This window comes from Haemaphysalis longicornis, unplaced genomic scaffold, assembly GCF_048455015.1.
Source record: "Haemaphysalis longicornis isolate Haplotype H1 unplaced genomic scaffold, Haemaphysalis longicornis Haplotype H1 scaffold_9, whole genome shotgun sequence".
Taxonomy (NCBI): domain Eukaryota; kingdom Metazoa; phylum Arthropoda; class Arachnida; order Ixodida; family Ixodidae; genus Haemaphysalis; species Haemaphysalis longicornis.
In genome coordinates, this window is record NW_027526460.1 from 75058106 (window position 1) to 75076855 (window position 18750).

General features: G+C 45.7%; 1 protein-coding gene across 4 annotated transcripts in view; it reads right to left on the bottom strand.

Moving 5' to 3' along the window:
* Positions 1-9441: 9441 nt before the first annotated feature.
* The window catches only part of LOC144151896 (neprilysin-1-like), a 91407-nt gene continuing 82098 nt past the window's right edge, over positions 9442-18750 (bottom strand). For all 4 annotated transcript variants that reach the window (XM_077683059.1, XM_077683058.1, XM_077683060.1 and 1 more), the window contains one exon: positions 9442-10013. In XM_077683059.1, the coding sequence (XP_077539185.1) occupies positions 9696-10013 (318 nt within the window). In that variant the 3' untranslated portion in view covers positions 9442-9695. The remainder of the gene's footprint in view (positions 10014-18750) is intronic.

Genomic DNA, 18750 nt, shown 5'->3' on the forward strand with positions numbered 1-18750 from the left:
AAAGCGGCGCAATCAGTCGATGAAGGAAGCGAAATTGCATTGATCTCAAGGATCACAAGAACGCAGATATTTTGTCGCAAATGCCGTTCTGTTGAAATTCTTAGTGAGGCGAAGTGGTCAGAAGCATTTAGAAGACGAAAGATCACCATCGCATATCTGCATCCCGTATCTTCCAGACAATATGCCCTGAGAACATGCCGTGAGATTCAGTTCAACGTTGAATTGGAGCGTGTCAGGGTGGTCAATCAAATAATTACAGCAGTCTAGCAGAATCTATGCAGGATACGTACCGCACTAAAGGAGATATTTTTGTTGTGCTAATTGCAAAGAACAATGAGAAGTATATGCAGGCTCACTTTCAGAGCATTTTTGAAAACAGGGAAGACACTTTCTGCGCGTGGAGAGAGAAACATGAGAGTACTGCGTCTCTTTTGAAGACGATATCAAGCACGAAAGTTGCTTGCACGCTGCTGTGGCTCACTGCTAGCGTGGTGTGGTTAGCGCTTTCATCTGTTCGTCTTTTGCAGCTTGAGCGTAACCCTTCACCCATGCCCTACTAGAGTCACTTCTCCTACCACTGGTACGTGCTCATCAGTATCCCAAGAAACGTGGGGTTCAAATTGAAGTTCTTCCAGTCGTCCTAATATCTGCAGCCACAAGCTTCTTTTCGCTGTCCGGTTCCTGCGAATTTTCCCCTTTTCTATTTTTGCGGTGAATATATCCCGAATAACAGCGAAACATTCGCCAAAGTGTGTAGAGAGTGAAGCAAACTTCGCGCAGAATCGGGCCAGCGAAGGCTACGCCGATGCTTCCTCAAAGGCTCGCCCTCCTTCTGGAAACATTTATGACAGAAATCGAACGAGTGACGCTAAATTTTCCGCCAAGCTTTGAGAAGCCTACATACGGAGTCAAGGTGAGGCCAAACCGACGTTCAAATACTTTCCTGACTGCTTCCGCTGTGCTAAAAAACCAGGTTACGTGTGTTTTTCGGCCCCACCCAAGTGGTAAGAAGGCAACCTGACCACGACCATTGTGAAGTCTTGCCAGCTGCTCAATTTGGCGGTATATTCCATATTTCACACCTACCAGAAAAAAACTTTCCAGAAGCTAACGCCCATTGTTACCTGCTTGAGAGAATCTTGGAGACTGGACTTAATACTTAATTAACATGCGTTCAATTCTCAATTAGATTGCTTTATTCGAATGAAAAGGAAGTATACTTCAATTATAGCACATCTGTCGCCGAAGAGCAGGCAATCCATCTTTCAGATTACACAGATTTTCACCTGGTTTTCAGCTTTGTTTAGGCTATCTGTGATGCTGCTAGGGGGTGAAGTTGTTACAAATTTTGTGTGAAAATAACAGACTGCCTCGCGTAAGGCGGAAACCAGTGTTCTTCAGAAGGTGTGCAAATAATAACAGCATACTTTGAGGGCCTGACATCATACTAGTTTTCGCAGTTCTTGTATTAATCGATACTTTGTGTGTGCATCTGTTCAATTGTGATGATTTGAACCGGACGTACTTGCGTATCAAAATTGTTGTCGCGAATAATTTCCAGACTGTGCTAAAAATGACTTCAATGGCTTTTTCAGTCAACCGTATTTTGCGGAAGCACTGGCGCAGAAAAAAAAACATTTCACTGGCTTTTGGCTGCCATACGAGCGAGGAAGTCCATTTGACATAAAATATTTTGTTCATGGGAGCTATAAGAACATGCAGTCCGCTGCTTCTTCGTAGGCATGAGCAAGCCTACATTCGGTTGCTGATTACTCTTTGTCAGTACCGTCCTTTAAGGGGTTGAAAAGGTAGCAGCAATGGTCGTAAAAACACAGGCAAAGTACTAACAATATACACAGTCATCCTCCATGACCATGCTCAAGATTAAAGGAGAATTCTTAGCTTACGTAGTGCAGACAGAGAAAGAGAATGAGAAAGTGAGAGAGGGAACGTGTTGTTTAAGGACTGGATCATACTCCTGCAAAGCCTGCTGCAAATTTATTCCCCCGAACAGCAGCTTTTAAAAAACAAATGCGACACTCTATAAGTGCGATAAAGTTTTGTGTTTCGGCTACTGAATCGGATTCAGAGTCACTTGCAAAATTTGATGTGCTCTGTCCATTCATCAAACCCACCTGACCACTTACGGAACTGCATGATCTTGGCAGCCCATTCTAATGTGCCTGAATCGGGAAGCCTGTAGTGAGGCAACGGGAGGTTACAGATTGGAGTTCTCTAAACATTTCTTTGCTTGCGGACCAGAAAGAAGACTCGCTGTTTTTTTGTTTTGTTTTTTTTGAGCCCCAGGGTTCTTTTCTGCGCGCGAATGTTGCCGGTCCTCTGCTCAGCGAAGCATCAGAGTGACTACTTCAGCGGATGGTGTGGGTGACGGCACAAAGCGCTCTCTCTGGCTAATAAACAAAAATATTCATGAATGAAGAAAAGTAGGACATTAACAAGTGGTTTTACAGCTGTTAACAAAAAAAAAAAAACACATTTACGCGAACACGTACGACTTGAAGGTAGCGAAGCTGTACGCAAACTTCACGACCATCCCGACGGTTTAAGTCCACAATTGCAGCCGATTTCTTCTTCTTTGTTGCCTCAGCAACCTTTATTCCATCATTGTTGCTATAAGTGTGAGCTTCCATCATTTTGTTAGAAGTGCTATCATTGGACATCATTCCGGAGGGGCGTAAGCTATGACGTGTCTTGCTCGTTGCGAGCAAATGTTGCCATGGTTACGGCGAACGCTGTAGTTTTTTTTTTCCAATCTTGGCCAATCTCCCTGAGTGGGTATGCTTTCCTTGACAAACGTGCGCCTGGGACGCTGGGCCGTCGAAACGAAGCACGCACACACGAGCGCTCGACATTTTCTTGATTTTTTCACCGCCTGGCGGGCGCCGCGAGGCACGTGCTCACGTGCGCTCGGCATTTTCCTGGTGTTTTTAACTGCGAACATGAAACTCTAACGTTTTGCTACACAGCTTCGTTGTTAAATAATATCAAGACACTGAGAACTGGTTTAGCAGCTGTTCAGGAAAAAATGCACTTACATTCCGCTTTTGAAGCCTGTTTTTTCAGCATTCTATCAGTGCCTCCTCTCATTGGGAGGCTTTCCCCTACTATATATAACATTTCTGCATGATTCAGTTGCAGTATGAAGTAGATATACAACCCAATAACGATATGACACACGTTTTTGCGAAGGTGCGTCCACTGGCGCTGAAGGCGGTCGGCGCGGCGGGACCGACTCAGAGTTGCGCTGGTCTGCCGCGCCTGGCGCTGCGCTCGCCCGGAAAGCATACGGGCGGGTAAAGCTGGCCTCCAAAGCTCTCTAAACACGGGTGCCGCCATGATGTCATGCTGTTGTGGCCAAATCAGTATTTTAAGGTACGGTTAACAGTTTTTACGAAAATCTGGCACAAATTTAGGTTCTCAACTAGGAGTAGGCAACTTTTATGGCAATAACAGGATATATTTACTACATATTGTATCTTTTTATAAGTTCTCTCAACGCATTCATGTTTGATGAACAAATAAATGAAATGTAAAGAAAAACAGGTGGGGACTGAGGCGCCAAATTCAGTTCCGGTATTTTGTGAAGAGCGTCAGTCATGTAGGGTACTTTTACAAAGCTTCCCTCTACCACACCTTGATGTCTATTGCGTCACCTCGTTGCTTGCGGGAACTAGCTAATCTAATCCCGTGCTGCAGCACACACACTGTCAAGGATACGAATAAAGTCGCCGCCACCACCTCTCTTCTAGGATACAACTCACTACGTGCCCGGAGTGGCTGCTGCCGATTTAAACTGGCTGTCAGCAGGTCATTTCATATTACGTGAGACATTACTGGGCAGATCAGGTCCCTTCGAGTGTATATGATTCGTAAATTGTAAACAAACCAATGTCCCAAACATGTTACGACGTCTAGCGTTTAACTAGGCTTTTGCTTACGTGTGCTGTTATACTTTCACTGAACGCTGTTTTGTTTGAGTGAGAGCTGAAACAAGCGAAAACTAATAACAATATGGATCCTTTTATTTGTGCAATAGGATGGTTTTCCAGAGGAGGACAAGTCAAAGCGGAAAGATAAGTCCGCACGTAGGTGCATGAATCGCACGTATGGGTGTGTGCGAGATTTAGATTGGTGCATGCTCTTTTCATCACTGAAACACAAAATCCGAAATTTGCGAAGATATAGTTGATGCTTTGCATGGAAAATTTCAGAAAGTCCATGGATCGGTGAAGTTACATTTCTTTACGTCTACGTGTAATTCCACTGCTATAGGCCAAGATGAGGAGGAGGTGGACTAAACTTTATTCATGCGATCCTTAGGTGCTGATGTCTGGGCTTCGGCTGGGAGGAGAGTTAAGAAAAAAATTACACCATCTTCCCGTAGGGGAACCCTGAGTAGTATGCGAAGCAGCCATGGGGTCGACTGAAGTTCCCATTAGTTTTCAGTTCGTCGTCTCCGTTGATGTTCAGCTTCACGTGCCTTCGTTGTATCAGTAGCTTCTTGACGTAGTTTGAATCAGTGAAGGACATAAGGCGCGTTCGTAGCACATGCTCTCGTCTCGGTTTGTAGCGCAGTGGGAAGAACGCCACGTACCTCCCGTTGCGGCCAGAGAGTCGTGGGATCGAAACCGGTCGCCACCTAACTATTTATTTTTATAGTGGACTGCGCTGACATCAGCCCAAACGCTGTCGGGGCTGAAGAGACGCGCATGCGCAGTGGAGTGCGGACGGCGGACAACGACAACGAGGGAGGGAGGGAGGGACACAGCCCCGAGCATGAGATGCTTCGCATTTAATATATTCTGTCCTTCCCAGCGCGTCTTCGCTAATGAACGGAAACGGTCGCTTCTGTTCGCACCCGGTTATCAGGGCCACCCCGTCTGAAGGTGGTCTTGGCTGAAATACCTTGCGGTTTTGACCAGAAACCTCAGCCTGTCCATAGAAACCACCTTAGAAGCATCTTAAGCTAACGTACATACGCGTCTTCTCGGTTCGCTATGGCCCCGTCGTGTATTTGTGCATGGTGAAGCCAACAAAGGATATCTGCTGCCCAACAGAGCTAGATGAATTTGAGTGTACGTATAAATTAGTTATTCTACTTTATGAGCTAAATCATAGAGGTGAATTTCGAAACAACTGTCAAACATATAACCATAGCAGGTGAACCAAATTGCTTACCACGGGGCTATAATCATTCCCTAACGTAGAATATTCAGAGACTTAATGTGCATTGCATATAACAGTCATTAAGATAGCTGACAATAAATTAAACTCTGAATGTTTTTTATCTGCGGCAGTTACATGTTCAAGTATCGGTTAAACCTGGAGACATTCTTCAGCTGTGTACATCAGACAGAAGGAAGGATAATAATAAGACACCAACCTTGCAGTTCGGTATATATAGCACAGCATTCTTATTTATGCCAATGTCAGACCGGTGGACCCAAAGGTTCCATGCCACACCTTGTCGAATTTCCACGCTTCTATTCCACCGCGCTCACAGAAACAAAAATACGAAGTTGCATTACCAGAACTGGGTGTCAGTAATGCTTCTTTTCGGCTAATGCTAATCAAGGTTGAGTTTAACAGCATTCTTATTTTCCTCAAAAATAATAGGGGCATCATAATGCTATCAGCCCCAGTGTATCATGTACTTCAAAAAAAAAGAAAATGTTCTGTGTTGCAGTTCGGGCAACGAAAAAACGACAAATTTGACGTTGACAGCCGGACCCTCTCTCGCTTCCACCAGTTTTGTTTAAGACATGAGAAGTTATTTGTGTAAGCTGAATCCAATAAAATCCTGTACACATACAGTACTGCATTACTTCTCATGCACACAGCACATGAACCAGCAAAAGAAACACAGAAAAGGCAAGGGGCTCATATATACCAATAATTCTCACCAAACAAATTTATTTCACTACCAGTAATTGCACCAGACCTTTAGGGAAGTTTGTGATGCTAATACCGAGGCTAAGATGACCTAATGTGCGAGTTGAAAGAAAGGAAGAAACAGTATAAGAAAGGTAGGGAAGTTAACCAAGGAAAGAAGGAGACAAAGAACTGTCCGGTTAGCTTCGCTACACATGAAAATGGGAATAAGGGACTTCAGAAATAAAGAAAGAACGTGTATAAAATAAAGAGTAGAAAATTGGGGAGAAAGTAAAAAACAGGGTGTGAAAATGGCTAGTACCAAGACAACACCACGGACAAAACAAGAAAAGGCATAAAAATAAGCATGCAAAAAGACAAAGTTAGCAAACGAAGGGCGCTATACGCTAGTAACTCCCCTAGAATACATCTGTGTGTTTTCATCTCTTATGTACCTGAATCTGATTTTTGAAGACAAGAATTGCTTGACTGCTTCGGCTTCACCTTGTCTGAAACAACCGAAATAAGACTTATTTATTGTGTACTTGATGTATATAGCGTACATAATTATTTTTTTTATTCCTGAAGTGCAGCTGCGCCTTCGTGTCAAGCTTTTGTGCCTAACTGACTCGCAGAATTGCACCGCATTTGTAGTACTTCAGCTCGTTCCCTCTGCTGTTCTCTAGTACATACGGATTTTCATCGTCAAATTGGTTTTTCTTCAAAAAGGTTTTTGGCTTTTCCCTGTCTGTTTATTGGCTTTAAACCTGCCATAGCTTTGCTGGAGCAAGTTAGTAGCCGACATTATTCTTCTCTTTCTTCCTTCTGGAAGAGGGGGACATGGAATTTTCGGGGTAAAGCGCCCTGCAGTCACACTTATGAACACTTGCACTACTTTCTTTGCGTTTGGAAGTACTGAAAGCTATAGTACCATCAACCCAGAGTCGGACTCCATGTTTTGTAAAATACCGTTGTACTAGTCTCTGGTTTACTTTGTTGAGATTTTTTTAAGTTGTAAAATACATTATTGCGACTTAAAGCAACCCGGCAACAGTGATATGGCTTGGCTTATGTGACAGCCAAAGCATACAACCAATGCCCAGTCTCCTAAGCTTACCTAGAAAGAGCAAAAATCTCTAGAGTCAGTCTCTTGACGCACATAGAAAAGCGTGGGTATTTCATATGGTTAATGAATCTAAGCTAATCCAAGGGCCACTACCCAAGAGCATTTCAATCACAGACAAAGACAAGACACACGTGCTCCAGTGGCCCCATAGACAGCCATTTACATAACCTGAAAAAGCGTGTTTGTTTAGCAGAAAGTGCAATAACACTTACACGCATTGCTGGGGATATTATTGAGCTCTCATGGGAGCTCACCTGCATTCTACCGAGCCCAGGTGGTGAGAATAGGGGGCAAAATAGCACAGGATAGAGAAAAGTAAACATTACAAAGGGGAGGAAAGGTGAGGATATAGTAGTTCTGCTGTGGTCGATTCCCTCGCACGCAACACACCTAGAACACAGCGGGCTGCCACCATGCTGTGTCAGGGAGACAAGAAGCCTCAACGGAAACGGTGAACCGTAGAGCCGAGCTTGCTTAGACGAGGAACGAAGTCCGCGGCGGTTCTGACCACTGGGACGGAGTACGGCCGAAAGAGGGGTAATGAGGAGCGCGAGCTAGCACTCGACGGCCCACATCAGCAGAGCGAAACCAGGGCGACATCCAAATCCAGAGCGACGGCCCGCCAGGACAACGGGCCGCCAAAACGAAGTCCCTCTGAAGCACATGGGCGCGAAAAAACACGTCCGTTCAACTCCGAAGCGACCGCTGAATTGCCCTGACGAATCCGCAAAAGCTACCTGCGAATGTGCGAAGTACGCGCTACTCTAGGCGCTACCCTTCTAAGATGCGGAGGATTCAGCACTGCATTTAACCCGTTAACGTGGCACAAAAGTTGGTTACCTACCACAGGGAAAACTTCACACAACGTTTGGACACGCGAAAGTTGTCCCTGCGCATTTCCGCATTCACTGCAGTGGAGGCTGCCATGATAGAATTCGTACGTCGCCACTTCCTGGTAGGTTACCCATTACTGCCGCCATCTTTAGTAGGCAAACAGACAGCGGGCAACGCTGCAAGGGTCGCATCATGGCTGCGCTCTGGTTTAGCACGCTTTAACACCGGCATGTCGGGCAGTAGTAGAGTGAGTAATATTACCTATTAGTATTATTAGTATTAACCTCCAGTAGTATTACCTTCTAGAGCGACACCATTAACTCTGTGCCGCTATACACCACAGCTGGATTCCTTGGTTCCGGTCTATCGCCACCCTAACAGCGGCTGCAGCAGCCGCTGTTTACCTCATAGCATTGCTGCTTGGGAAATGAAGGGACATGCGTTTTGACTAGCGATTTCTCAGCAATTAAGGCAACTTTCGGCACCGACTCAACTCTGGAATGGCTATGGAAAGGTCACACTTTTGTTTGAAAATAATTTAAGATTGCCTTCAGTGTCCCTTTAAAATCATTACTTCTAGAGTGGATCAAATACATTTATCAACGCCACATGGTGACGCATGCGCGCTGCTGCCAGACACGATAATATGCTCACAGGAACAGCTCTCGTGTTTAGTAACTTGACAAAAAAATGAATTCATGATTTAACGTTGAAGAAGCAAACGCGGTTTAGACGAGCACCGGTTCATTGCGACTTTCTAGCTCTTTGTAATTCGGTTGAGGAAGATGATATCACGAGCCTCGATGCCCGTCCCGGAGCTGCTGGCCTCTTTGCTTCTCCGTCGTCGTCTTTGCAACCAGATAACAATATGTACCAGCATCAGTGAGGAAGGTTATCACGCCACAATGACAGGCCATGACAGTATCTCTACGCCAGGATAGGGCTCTTACATAGTTGCATTATTTAAAAGAAAACAGCATAATCCAAGCCGAGTGCGTCACACATGACACCGTCCAGTCAATTGATTCACTGTAAACTTGCAATATCTTCCAAGTCACGATGAACGCTTGCGGTGCACCTCTTTGTATTGGGTCGTATAATCCGGAAAATCTACAATACTGATTTGAGGCAGTTGTCGGTAACAATGGCTGAAACTGCGCATCAAAAAACAGAACCCGGGAAGAGGTGTGTGTGTGTTCTCAGAGTGTGCAGTTTCAGTCATGAACCATTCTCAACTAGCCCGGCTTTCCACTGTGCGTCGGTAACAGGTTGAGACAAGGACATAATAAAGAATACGCCGACCACAAGAGAAAATAAAACAATGACGTTTCGGCACCCCGAACGGCAGCCTTGTTCACCCTGGTGGGACCCCCGGCACACCCCGAACGGGAGCCTGGTGAACAAGGCTCCCGTTCGGGGTGCCGAAACGTCATTGTTTTATTTTCTCTTGCGGTCGGCGTATTCTTTATTATTTATTTCAATGTAATTCTCGACCAGACGGGCGTCCGTCGAAGCCCCGATTTCATTCCAAGTTAGACAAGGCGATAAAGGTAGCATTTCACATGCATAAAGTCCTGTCACACGACTTAATATGTGCGTGATACTCAGCCAGGAAAGGTTCAGTAAGAGGACAGATTTGTTGAAGTTTTAGACGCTCGCGGGCAAGCAGTGTCAGGAAGAGTTATGTACATTAAACAGTCTGAGAATATAGCAGTATTCAAACAATATACCGGTGATGAAAATAGCAATGAGAATGACTGCACCCGTAAGTTCATATCTTGAACAGTGACGCGGTTTATTTAAAACGGTATAAAAAAGAACTATTGGTATCGCTCGCTGCGTACTAGGTGTGGTAGGTCAGGTTCCAGAACGGCCTGCACTTGGACTCCGCCCTCTCTCGCTTATCGCTGATCGGCGGGCACTTGAACGTCTCGCGAAAGTGGTTCGTAGTCTTGATGGCGTTGCAGACATGAGCCCGACGCACCGGGGTCCCCTTGGAGGCGGTCCGGGCGCAGCTCATATAGCAGTAGCTCATGTAGAAGACCGCGTCGTCCGAGAACTCCTCCAGCCCTTGCAGCCGGAGTCCCTCCTGTTTTTGTAACTTCTGGCCGATGAACGCCTCATAGATGAGCTCAAACGCTAAGCGTTCCCAAACTTCCACCTGCATCGAAGATTGCTCTTGTCAGGCTGCTTTGTCTGTATAACAATGAACCCATATTAAGGCAAGAAAAATGATTAAGATATTAAAGAAACCATGCAACACTTTCGATAGGCGCTTTCACTCTTTCCTTCGCGTCTGGAACCACTACGAAAGCTATAGTTATCGCCAGCACGGAGCGGCACTGCGTGAATTGCTCGTCGCACCAGATACGCCTTTTTATGCTTTTACACTTTTTTTTTCAACTTGCTACGAAAAGCGTTTATTGCTGCAACTGAAGGAAAACCGGCCAAAAGCCGCTACATGGCCTTAGTGACGTAATTCGAGCGGAAGAACGTCAAGGCCGGGAAAGAGAGAAAAATACTTTCACCGAGTTTACAAGTTATCCGATGAGCTCAGAGCAGTAATTTTTAGCTGTGGTACTTTGCAGCCCCTTAATGTAAGAACGGGGTGTGTTGGGCGACTACGTTTCGCAAGCGTTAAAGATTTCACAAAAAAGTTACATAGAAGTGTTGCAGGGTCCCTTTAAAGTACTTAAATGAAGATATTAAGCACCCCAAATTATCCATGAATACTCATTTCTTTCCTCACGCAACCGCAATTCGGAATTCACTACCTAATGACATAGCTTCGGGCACTAACCGCAAAACATTTCGCAAAAAGAGCTTGAAGCTACTAACCTATTGGACTTCACGTGTTACTCCGTACGAATCGATTGTTCAAATTTCGTTGTTCCTTCTTTTTTATTATTACCCCGCGTTCATTATGTTCGCAGTAGTTTCACTATTCTTAGCTGATGTTGATTGTCACTGTGTTCTTTTTTGTTGTTGTTTTCATTGCATGTATTATTGGCGTCGAGGACATTCCGTGGCGCCACCTACGAGTGACGTCACTTGTAGGATGCCGGGTTATGTTGTCGTCTGCTGGAACACATTTCCTGCGCTTATGCGATGGCACTTTTTTGTTGTTGTGGCCACCGCTTTAACCCTCCTCGCGATTTTGATGCAAACTACAGAAAAAGTCGTCTACAGACCGAATAATCCAGGCAAGCAATCAGCAATTCGCTTGTTCCCGGCGACACTGCCGCGGCTAGGTAGTTGCTATACCATCACCACCGGCAGCTCGTACGCAGCCAGCTAACGCCGCGGACGATGAAATTGGTGCCGAGAGAAGTACGCTGGTAATTCATTATTAAATACTTGCGACGTGACATGTACGAGACTGTGTGTGCAAAAACATTTACCTTGCACCAGCGATGGATACGCGTCGCTCAGTTGTGATCTCAACACGCGTACTGCGCGAATGACTACCTGAGAACGGTGAGCGGTTTGCCTCGCCGCACATTCATAGAAGTGCTGGTACGATCTGCAGTTTGGCTTAAGAAGTGCCTATTTCCCCTCCAATGTTTTTTCTTTATATTTATGCCCTGATTTTATTAATGATCAATATAAAAAATATAAGTACTCTGTACTGCTATGTTTCCTTTTCGCGACAACTTGTCCGCAATGTATGAATGGTATTGACCAGTGTGTCGAACCGAAAAAAATACTGGTTCGGTTATGGTTCTAGTTCAGGCGAAATCATTTCGTTCCGGTCCAGTTCCGGTTCGACAAAATCACGTACCGAACCGGTTCACGAACCGGTTCGAGAGTTTGAACCGGTTCACAAACCGGTTTGATGAGTTGGATTATCACTGAAATTAGAAAAAAAACATCTAGTAGTTTAAAACGACAGTCAAATCAAGATACAAACAAACATTCAAAATGCTGCTGTTCCCCAAGGGCACTGGCGCAATTCCAAAGCAAACTTTAAACAATTACGAGATATTAGAAAAACAGATGAAGTGGTGACGATTTACCACCTACTTTCTCACCCAGAGTTTATGTTGTCCTAGGCGACTATTCATAAAGCCACCGCCAAGACATATGAAGATGGGGTATATTTACTGCCCTTTTCTTTTTTGTTTAAATCGCAATCGTCGCTATGGAATCGCCCATCACGCTAACCTTGAAGCATTAAATTTAGGCCTGCGTAGTCGCGCGTTCAAATACCAGCGCTTAATACCAATGGCGCACTGTTTTTATATTTGTAACAAAACAGAAAAATTCTCAAACAGGCACATAAATTCTACCAATGAATTAGATTATTTGGTCACCATGAATAATTTGTTAGCTGCCACCTTATCGAATGTGTTAGCCACACTTTTGTTAAAAGTAAGCTGTAGTTAAAGGCTCAGTCACTGCATTATTGCTCTAACCACTGCAATTCCTTTTGCGATAGCTATACCGGATGTGTGCATTACAATCAGTATGTCATCGTACCGCCTCACCGCCGGCCATCGTTCCGTGTGCTACATTGCGGAATCTTATAACAGATTATGCTGTTACAAAAGGGAAATTCGACGCGCGGAGCATGAGATGGGACGTTTTTGGGTAAACGCTCTTTAACTCGTCCACAGCAGTACTCCCCTCCGGAACGAGTAGCAGCAGAAGTAATGTAGCGAGTTGGGCAGTCAGTACAAGTGCACTTTCGAAAAAAAAGCAGATCTGAAAGAGACAAAACTGCAGAGCAAGCAGAAAAAATGATCGCTGGGCGAATGGGACAGTGTGAGGTACCGGCCTGCCTTCTGCACGTGTCATCTGCTTCATTACTGTTTCTGCTTCCAAGACAATGTCGAGGGCTGCAGTTTCTTGCCAAGGAATTAAGTGCGCACCTTAACAGCTTTCTCTGACATATCTGTTGTTATTTGTATCTGTAAAAAACGAAACTTGCTCACTGCACTGTCCTCAAAAACTGACCACGGAAATCACTTCCTTCGCATTGATGGCACGTTTGGTTGTGAAAGGCAGGGCAAAGAAAAGTATAGAGATATATCCACGTTTTGGTGCTTTTTCTTACTTATTCAGTTTTAATTACGTTTTGCGTAATATTTTAAAGCAACGTGATTCGCCTTTTCTGTTTTGTTGTTTTCCGTGTAAACACATTTAAAAAAACTGGCGCATTTGATGCACCGTTTTGCATCCGAGGTGCAGCTTATGTTGCAGGCCGGCAGACTTATTTTAGCCAGCTGGTGATATTAAACTAGGATCAAAATCTCGATGCACGGACGTTCTCGATTTCCATCTACTTCAGAAAAGCGGTCGTGGGGAAGGGAGATCGAGGCAATGTGCAGTCAGCAGCAAACGGCTTACCCACTGAGCAGTTCCTGCTGTCACACTTGTCAAGTATTAACAATTTGCAGGTGTCTGACCTTTTAAACAAATTACGAAATGCAAAAAGTTTGCCCACATCGGGTGTGGGCTTTCGGTGTTGCGCTGTGGAGCACTCCTGCAGCCTGATTGATCCATTAAAGTCGCAGCTAGGGAAGGGCAAAGTCGTTTTATATCCCCTGCAAGCTGCCAAGAATGACATTTCGTTTGGTCAGCTTGCACTACGCTCGCGCTACCAGCAGCAACAGACCATTGCTACATCGGTGCTCATTAATTTCCCCTGTTGTTACATATATCGTGATAGTGTTCAACTGCCTGGAGGGAAAAGTGCGCGAGCGGGTACGAAGTTGATGGTACGTGAAACAAAAAAGCCTGAATTGCATTGACTGTGCAATATCGACAACAGAGGGTCGAACCGTTTCGGCATGAACCGGTAGCCGTTATTGTTTTTTTCGGTTCAGTTCAGGTTCGGGTTCAGTGTGCTAAAAAATAACGGTCGGGTTCAGGTTCAGTTCCGGCAAAAATACCGGTTCAGGTCCGGTTTTCGGTTCGGTTCGGTTCCTGTTCAACACCCTGGTATTAACGCAAGTTTTCACCGCCTTCAAGCGGGTTTAGACGTGCCTATGTTTATTTTTAATTAAGGCCTCGCCCTCGCCGTGGAAATCTATACTTGCAACTAGGGCTTTTGTCTTTACAATGGGCCGGCGCCTTTCTCTAGCATCAAGTTCGGGAACTCACGACTGCTCATAGAAGGCGCGGCTGCGTACGAGGCCAAACACGTCGTGGGCTAATGGGGAGTTTTAGATTAGGGGAACCAAGCGTTGGGGCCCCCAAGAAGTTAGGGGAACCCAAAGCAACACGCTTGCGCGCAGCGAGTTTTACAAGAGGGTCTTCTCCAATGGCTAGCTCGTCGCCGGTTTCGGATGCGCGGAGTCCGATGTTGAGAACTTTAGGCTTAGCGACGCGTCAGATATTTCATCGCCGCTATTGTTACAGTCGCGAATGACAATCCCTAACACAACTTTTCGCCACAGTGTCATCCCATTTTTCGTATGTGGAAGTTTGTATCCGAGGTGGAGCCATGAAGACAAAACACAAGTTTGTGTTATTCGAAAGATTTCGTGTTTTATAGTGCCCCCAGCGCTTGTTCGAATGCAAACGATGCTTTCGTAATTGAGAAATATTTATTGTAAGTTAAAATTTTGATTTTCCTGCTAAATCGTGCTTTTCGTGGTCTGCAATGACATCACAAGGCCATGTTTACCATTAGTGAACCTAGATGGCGCCACCACACCGTGGCAAGCCGTTTTCTGCCTTTGGTTTGTTTGTTAACGTATTTGTACCTGCCTTGTTTTGTTCATGGAGAGAATAGTTTCGTGAAAATGGTGCTCGCTTGACAAATACGGTCACGTAAGACATCGTCGCCTGCGTCAATCGGTCATAGCCGTCTAAAAACAACCCCAAAGCCCCGTAGTCCTGTGCAGCTAAACCAAGCATAGTGCGCGTAGTACCAACAGCAGTACGCATCGGTACTTCTTTGTTTACGTGTGCTTTCGTAACTTCCACTGTTTTTCCTACCATTCTTAGGGCATTAAAAAGAATGTCTCTAAATTTAAGCGCAAATAGCTCGTTCGGCAAGCTTATAAGTTCTGTCTAATTTGCATTTGCTTTTGCTGCCCTCCGCCAATCGGAGAGCTGTCTGGTATGACATAATTGCTTCTTTTACGGGAAATGAGCTAGTGGGTCGCATGGCCATTCACTTTTTTTCTAATTATGTAGCTTATTTGAGCGAAGTTTACGTTAAAAGGGGTCTCAGTGTCATTCTAACAAGGCAATCTTTTGAATGAACCAAACTTGTGTTTTCTCTTCATGGCTCCTTTAATAGATCGATGATCAAGATACCTGCCATGGCCTCGGCCGACTTTTGCGCGCAAGTATCGCGCAAAGGCCTTCGGCCGCTCGCCGCACCATGCGCGAACGGACCGGCGGTTCCGGGACCAACGTCCGCGGGCGGTCGGCGTAGATCGCGGCAGATATTTGAGCATCGCTTTGAAAATAACAGCTAATAACACTACTTAGCACAATTTTTCACCACACTAACATCCACTTTCGCGAATGCGATACTTTTTTTTCCGCGATTAGTCTGATTTTAAAAAGCGGCTGCCGCGACCTGCGTATATAGGTTCGAGCCGTCGGCGAGCAGGCACCGGAGATGTGTGTGCGGAGCTTTTCTACGAGCACTACACGCTTCATGATTTCCTGCTTCATCCATTTCTTGCGAACGACAAGCGAAATCTAAAAATTTAGCTCGGCGATCGCCGTACCCTACAATGTTGATCGGGGAAACGAGCCGCAGGTTGCGCTTACACTGGGTTCCGTCGAATACGTCCGCATACACCACCACGCTCAAGTCGTTTGCGGGCAGCCTATCAAGGTTGACACGATTATAAAGTCCCCATGAGGTCAAACTACGCCTGAGGCAGTGATAACACCGAAAAGTAACACAAAAATACACTTAGAAGGCGCGTCCTTATCGAAAAGTTACGCGCTTCAAGCCAACTAGGCAGCAAGGTAGTAACGGGGATCCTACAAGTGACGTCAAAACGATAACAGCGCCGGCCTCTCCAGTGATGGCCCTCGCGGCCAACACGTTGGCGCAAGCCCCTAATGCCCTCAGGCCTTTGAAGAGCAAATAAATGAAATGAAATGAAATAGATGAAGCAGTGCCGACTCCCCAGCCCCCTTCGAGAATCTTGTTTGCCCTATTGGCGCACACCGACAACATCGACGACTGACAAACATGACTGGGTGACTGTAGCGGGGAATTTTAGATACCTTTGATGATATCTCTTGGAGGCTCAAATGCAGTTCACACACGGGTAACTACATTTCAGTGCTGGCTCTATTGCGTTCCTACTGCCCATGTTACGTAACTGTGGTGCGAAGTTTGGGTTGCTAAATATTTCTGTTTTATTGGTTTAAGCGTTTTTTCCGTGGCTGTACTGGTGTTGGGTGAGTTAACAAAGGCTAGTTAATTAAAGCTGATCAAGTCTGTGTTTTGTTTTTGTGACTCCTTTAAAGCGCGCATTAAGAATTGCCCAGACTGGTGTAATACAGCAGAACGTTTCAAGGAAAATTATATAATACATGGAGTATAATAAAACTCCCTGTTAGGTAAATGTCATATTGCGCGTAGCAGCTCAGTAGAATCGTTTTCTTTGGAGTTTCTCATATGCGATTGGGTGAAGTTACTCGGGTTGGCGTTGTTTGAAGTAAAAACGCACACAGCTTTCGACACGTCTGGAACCAAGTTTTTTTCAGTAATGTTGTTTTAGCATTTGGCGACGCTCGTAACACAGCGAGCGGTATTGTTCTGCTTTGGTCTCGCCTCTGTCAAAGGATCCCTGCAACCCTTTTTTTCAGCTAGTTTTCCGGTTTACGTTTGCTCTTCATATCGTGCACAAATAGACGCAAGAAGAATTATAAAAAAAGGTCGGTGCAGAAATAAAAGTTACTAAATTTTAAATTTAAAAATACAAGCAAATTGTACTGGCTCTCTTTCTAGAAAACGGTGGTACTGCTACTCGATTTCCACTCTGACCGATAACGTCGTATTGCGGGACCAATGACATCGGCAAAAAATGGCGGGCTCCCGAAGTTTTCAGCCCATTTTTGCCTGATTTGGGTGGCTCCTTTCCGCGCTCCTTGACGGGGTCGTTCGGCAGCACCGCGCCAACCACGCTCAACGTTCAGCGCCTACAGCTAGAAGGCAGGTACCGCCACAGACACCTGCCCGTCGCTGCGCTGTTGTGTGTTGCTAGGCTTATTTTTCTGAACTTATACTACACTTTTCAAGCTGTTTTGGTTTAACAGGGCAGCTGTTTAGAACAAACCTACCTTGAAGTTGTGCCCCAAGTGCATTTCTTACTTTCATTCGAAATGTGTGCTGCCTTACACTGAGGCCTGACGTGAACTCCACTTGTGGGTTCATACAAAGCAAAGAAATAGTCACATATACTGGTTTTAAAAAAAAAAAGTTGAGATGCTCATACAAAAAAAATTATGATTGATTCGTCTGTCAAAGGAATCGCTAAAACACGAAAGCGAAAAGCGACATGTGCAGTGAGATATGAAGCTGAGCATGATTTGCGGGTCGGCGGCTGTCTTGTGTGTGTGGTTGGCGAGTGACGCCCTGCTGGCGGGTCACTAGGCAATGGTGTACTGGCGTCATTTTCGTGACGGATATGACGTCAGTGAATCCTTGGTGTATCCCGGCATAAAACACTTTCGTGTTAAAATATAAAACCCGAAAACGAACAACCCTAACCCCCGTATTCACAAACCTAACTTAAGTAGAACTTTTCCCTTCGGACACTTCTCGGCGCCTTAACGCGTTTGAAGAACCAAACTTATGCTCAAAGGGCGCCTTTTCGCGAGCTTATCGGACAGAAAAGTAAGCGGTCCCGACCTAGCCTAAGTACGCTTTTTCCCGACCAACATTGCAGACTACTACGATACCTTGGCTGAGGTGTTCCATTTCGCGCATCGTACGCGAGAAAATGATAAATTTGTAAACAATAAAGCGCTTTCCGCGAGCAACAACGATCCGCGCACACGCCTGCCGCCCTTACGCGGCCGTACGCACACCGCACACCTCATAGCGGCTCGCCGGCCCGGCCGGCGCGCGATGCTGCCAGCGCCGCCACGATGGCGCTGCCTCCGCTCGTAGGACGACGCCGACAGGTGCAGCTACAGTTTGCTGCCGCTGGCCCGAATGGAACTAATCGCGCAAACCAAGTTACGCATGCGAGAAAGGGGATGATGCTGTGGCGAACATTCACGCAATATATAATCATGCGCAGTCAAAGCGCAAGTGGCGATCAGTATTCTGCCACGATGTTAAGCCTAAAGTTCCCTGCGGACGGAGCTGGCTGATCCGAGCGCTTCGAAGCTGGCGCCACGGAAGCGTTCTCCCCTATTTGCGCAGAGGTCAAATCCCGCCCACACGCCGTGTACGGATCGGCTCATCACGCGCTAGCCTCGTTCGCAGGAGCCTGGCGTGCCTCGAAAAGGGCGCCTTTGATAAGTGCGCCTTAAGGAAGGTTTGTGAACCTCAAAGCGGCCTTTTCTCATTCTGGTTCTTTTCCGACACTTACGAAAGGCTTCCTTATGGTATAAGTATATATATGTGCTTTATAAATACGGGGGAAAGTATAACGTACTCTTTGGTTCTAAAGGTTGCTTCCCCGCAAGAAGACCCTGTGTGCACGGGTGCGTCCTTTACAGGCCGCTTGCTTCGCAGATATGTTGTCACTCAAATATTAGTGTATCCTCGAATAAAACACTTTCGTGTTAAAAAAGAATAGAGCTAAGCCACCGCGGGATCGAACTATAGCGACCTTCAAAAGAAAAGCCTCGTGCGTTAACCACTCGGCCATTCAGCAACGACAAAAAAAGAAAAAAATTCGCATGCTGTGCCTGTCATTTTTGTCAATTTTTGTCATTTTTTACAAATTCCGCCAGCGATAACG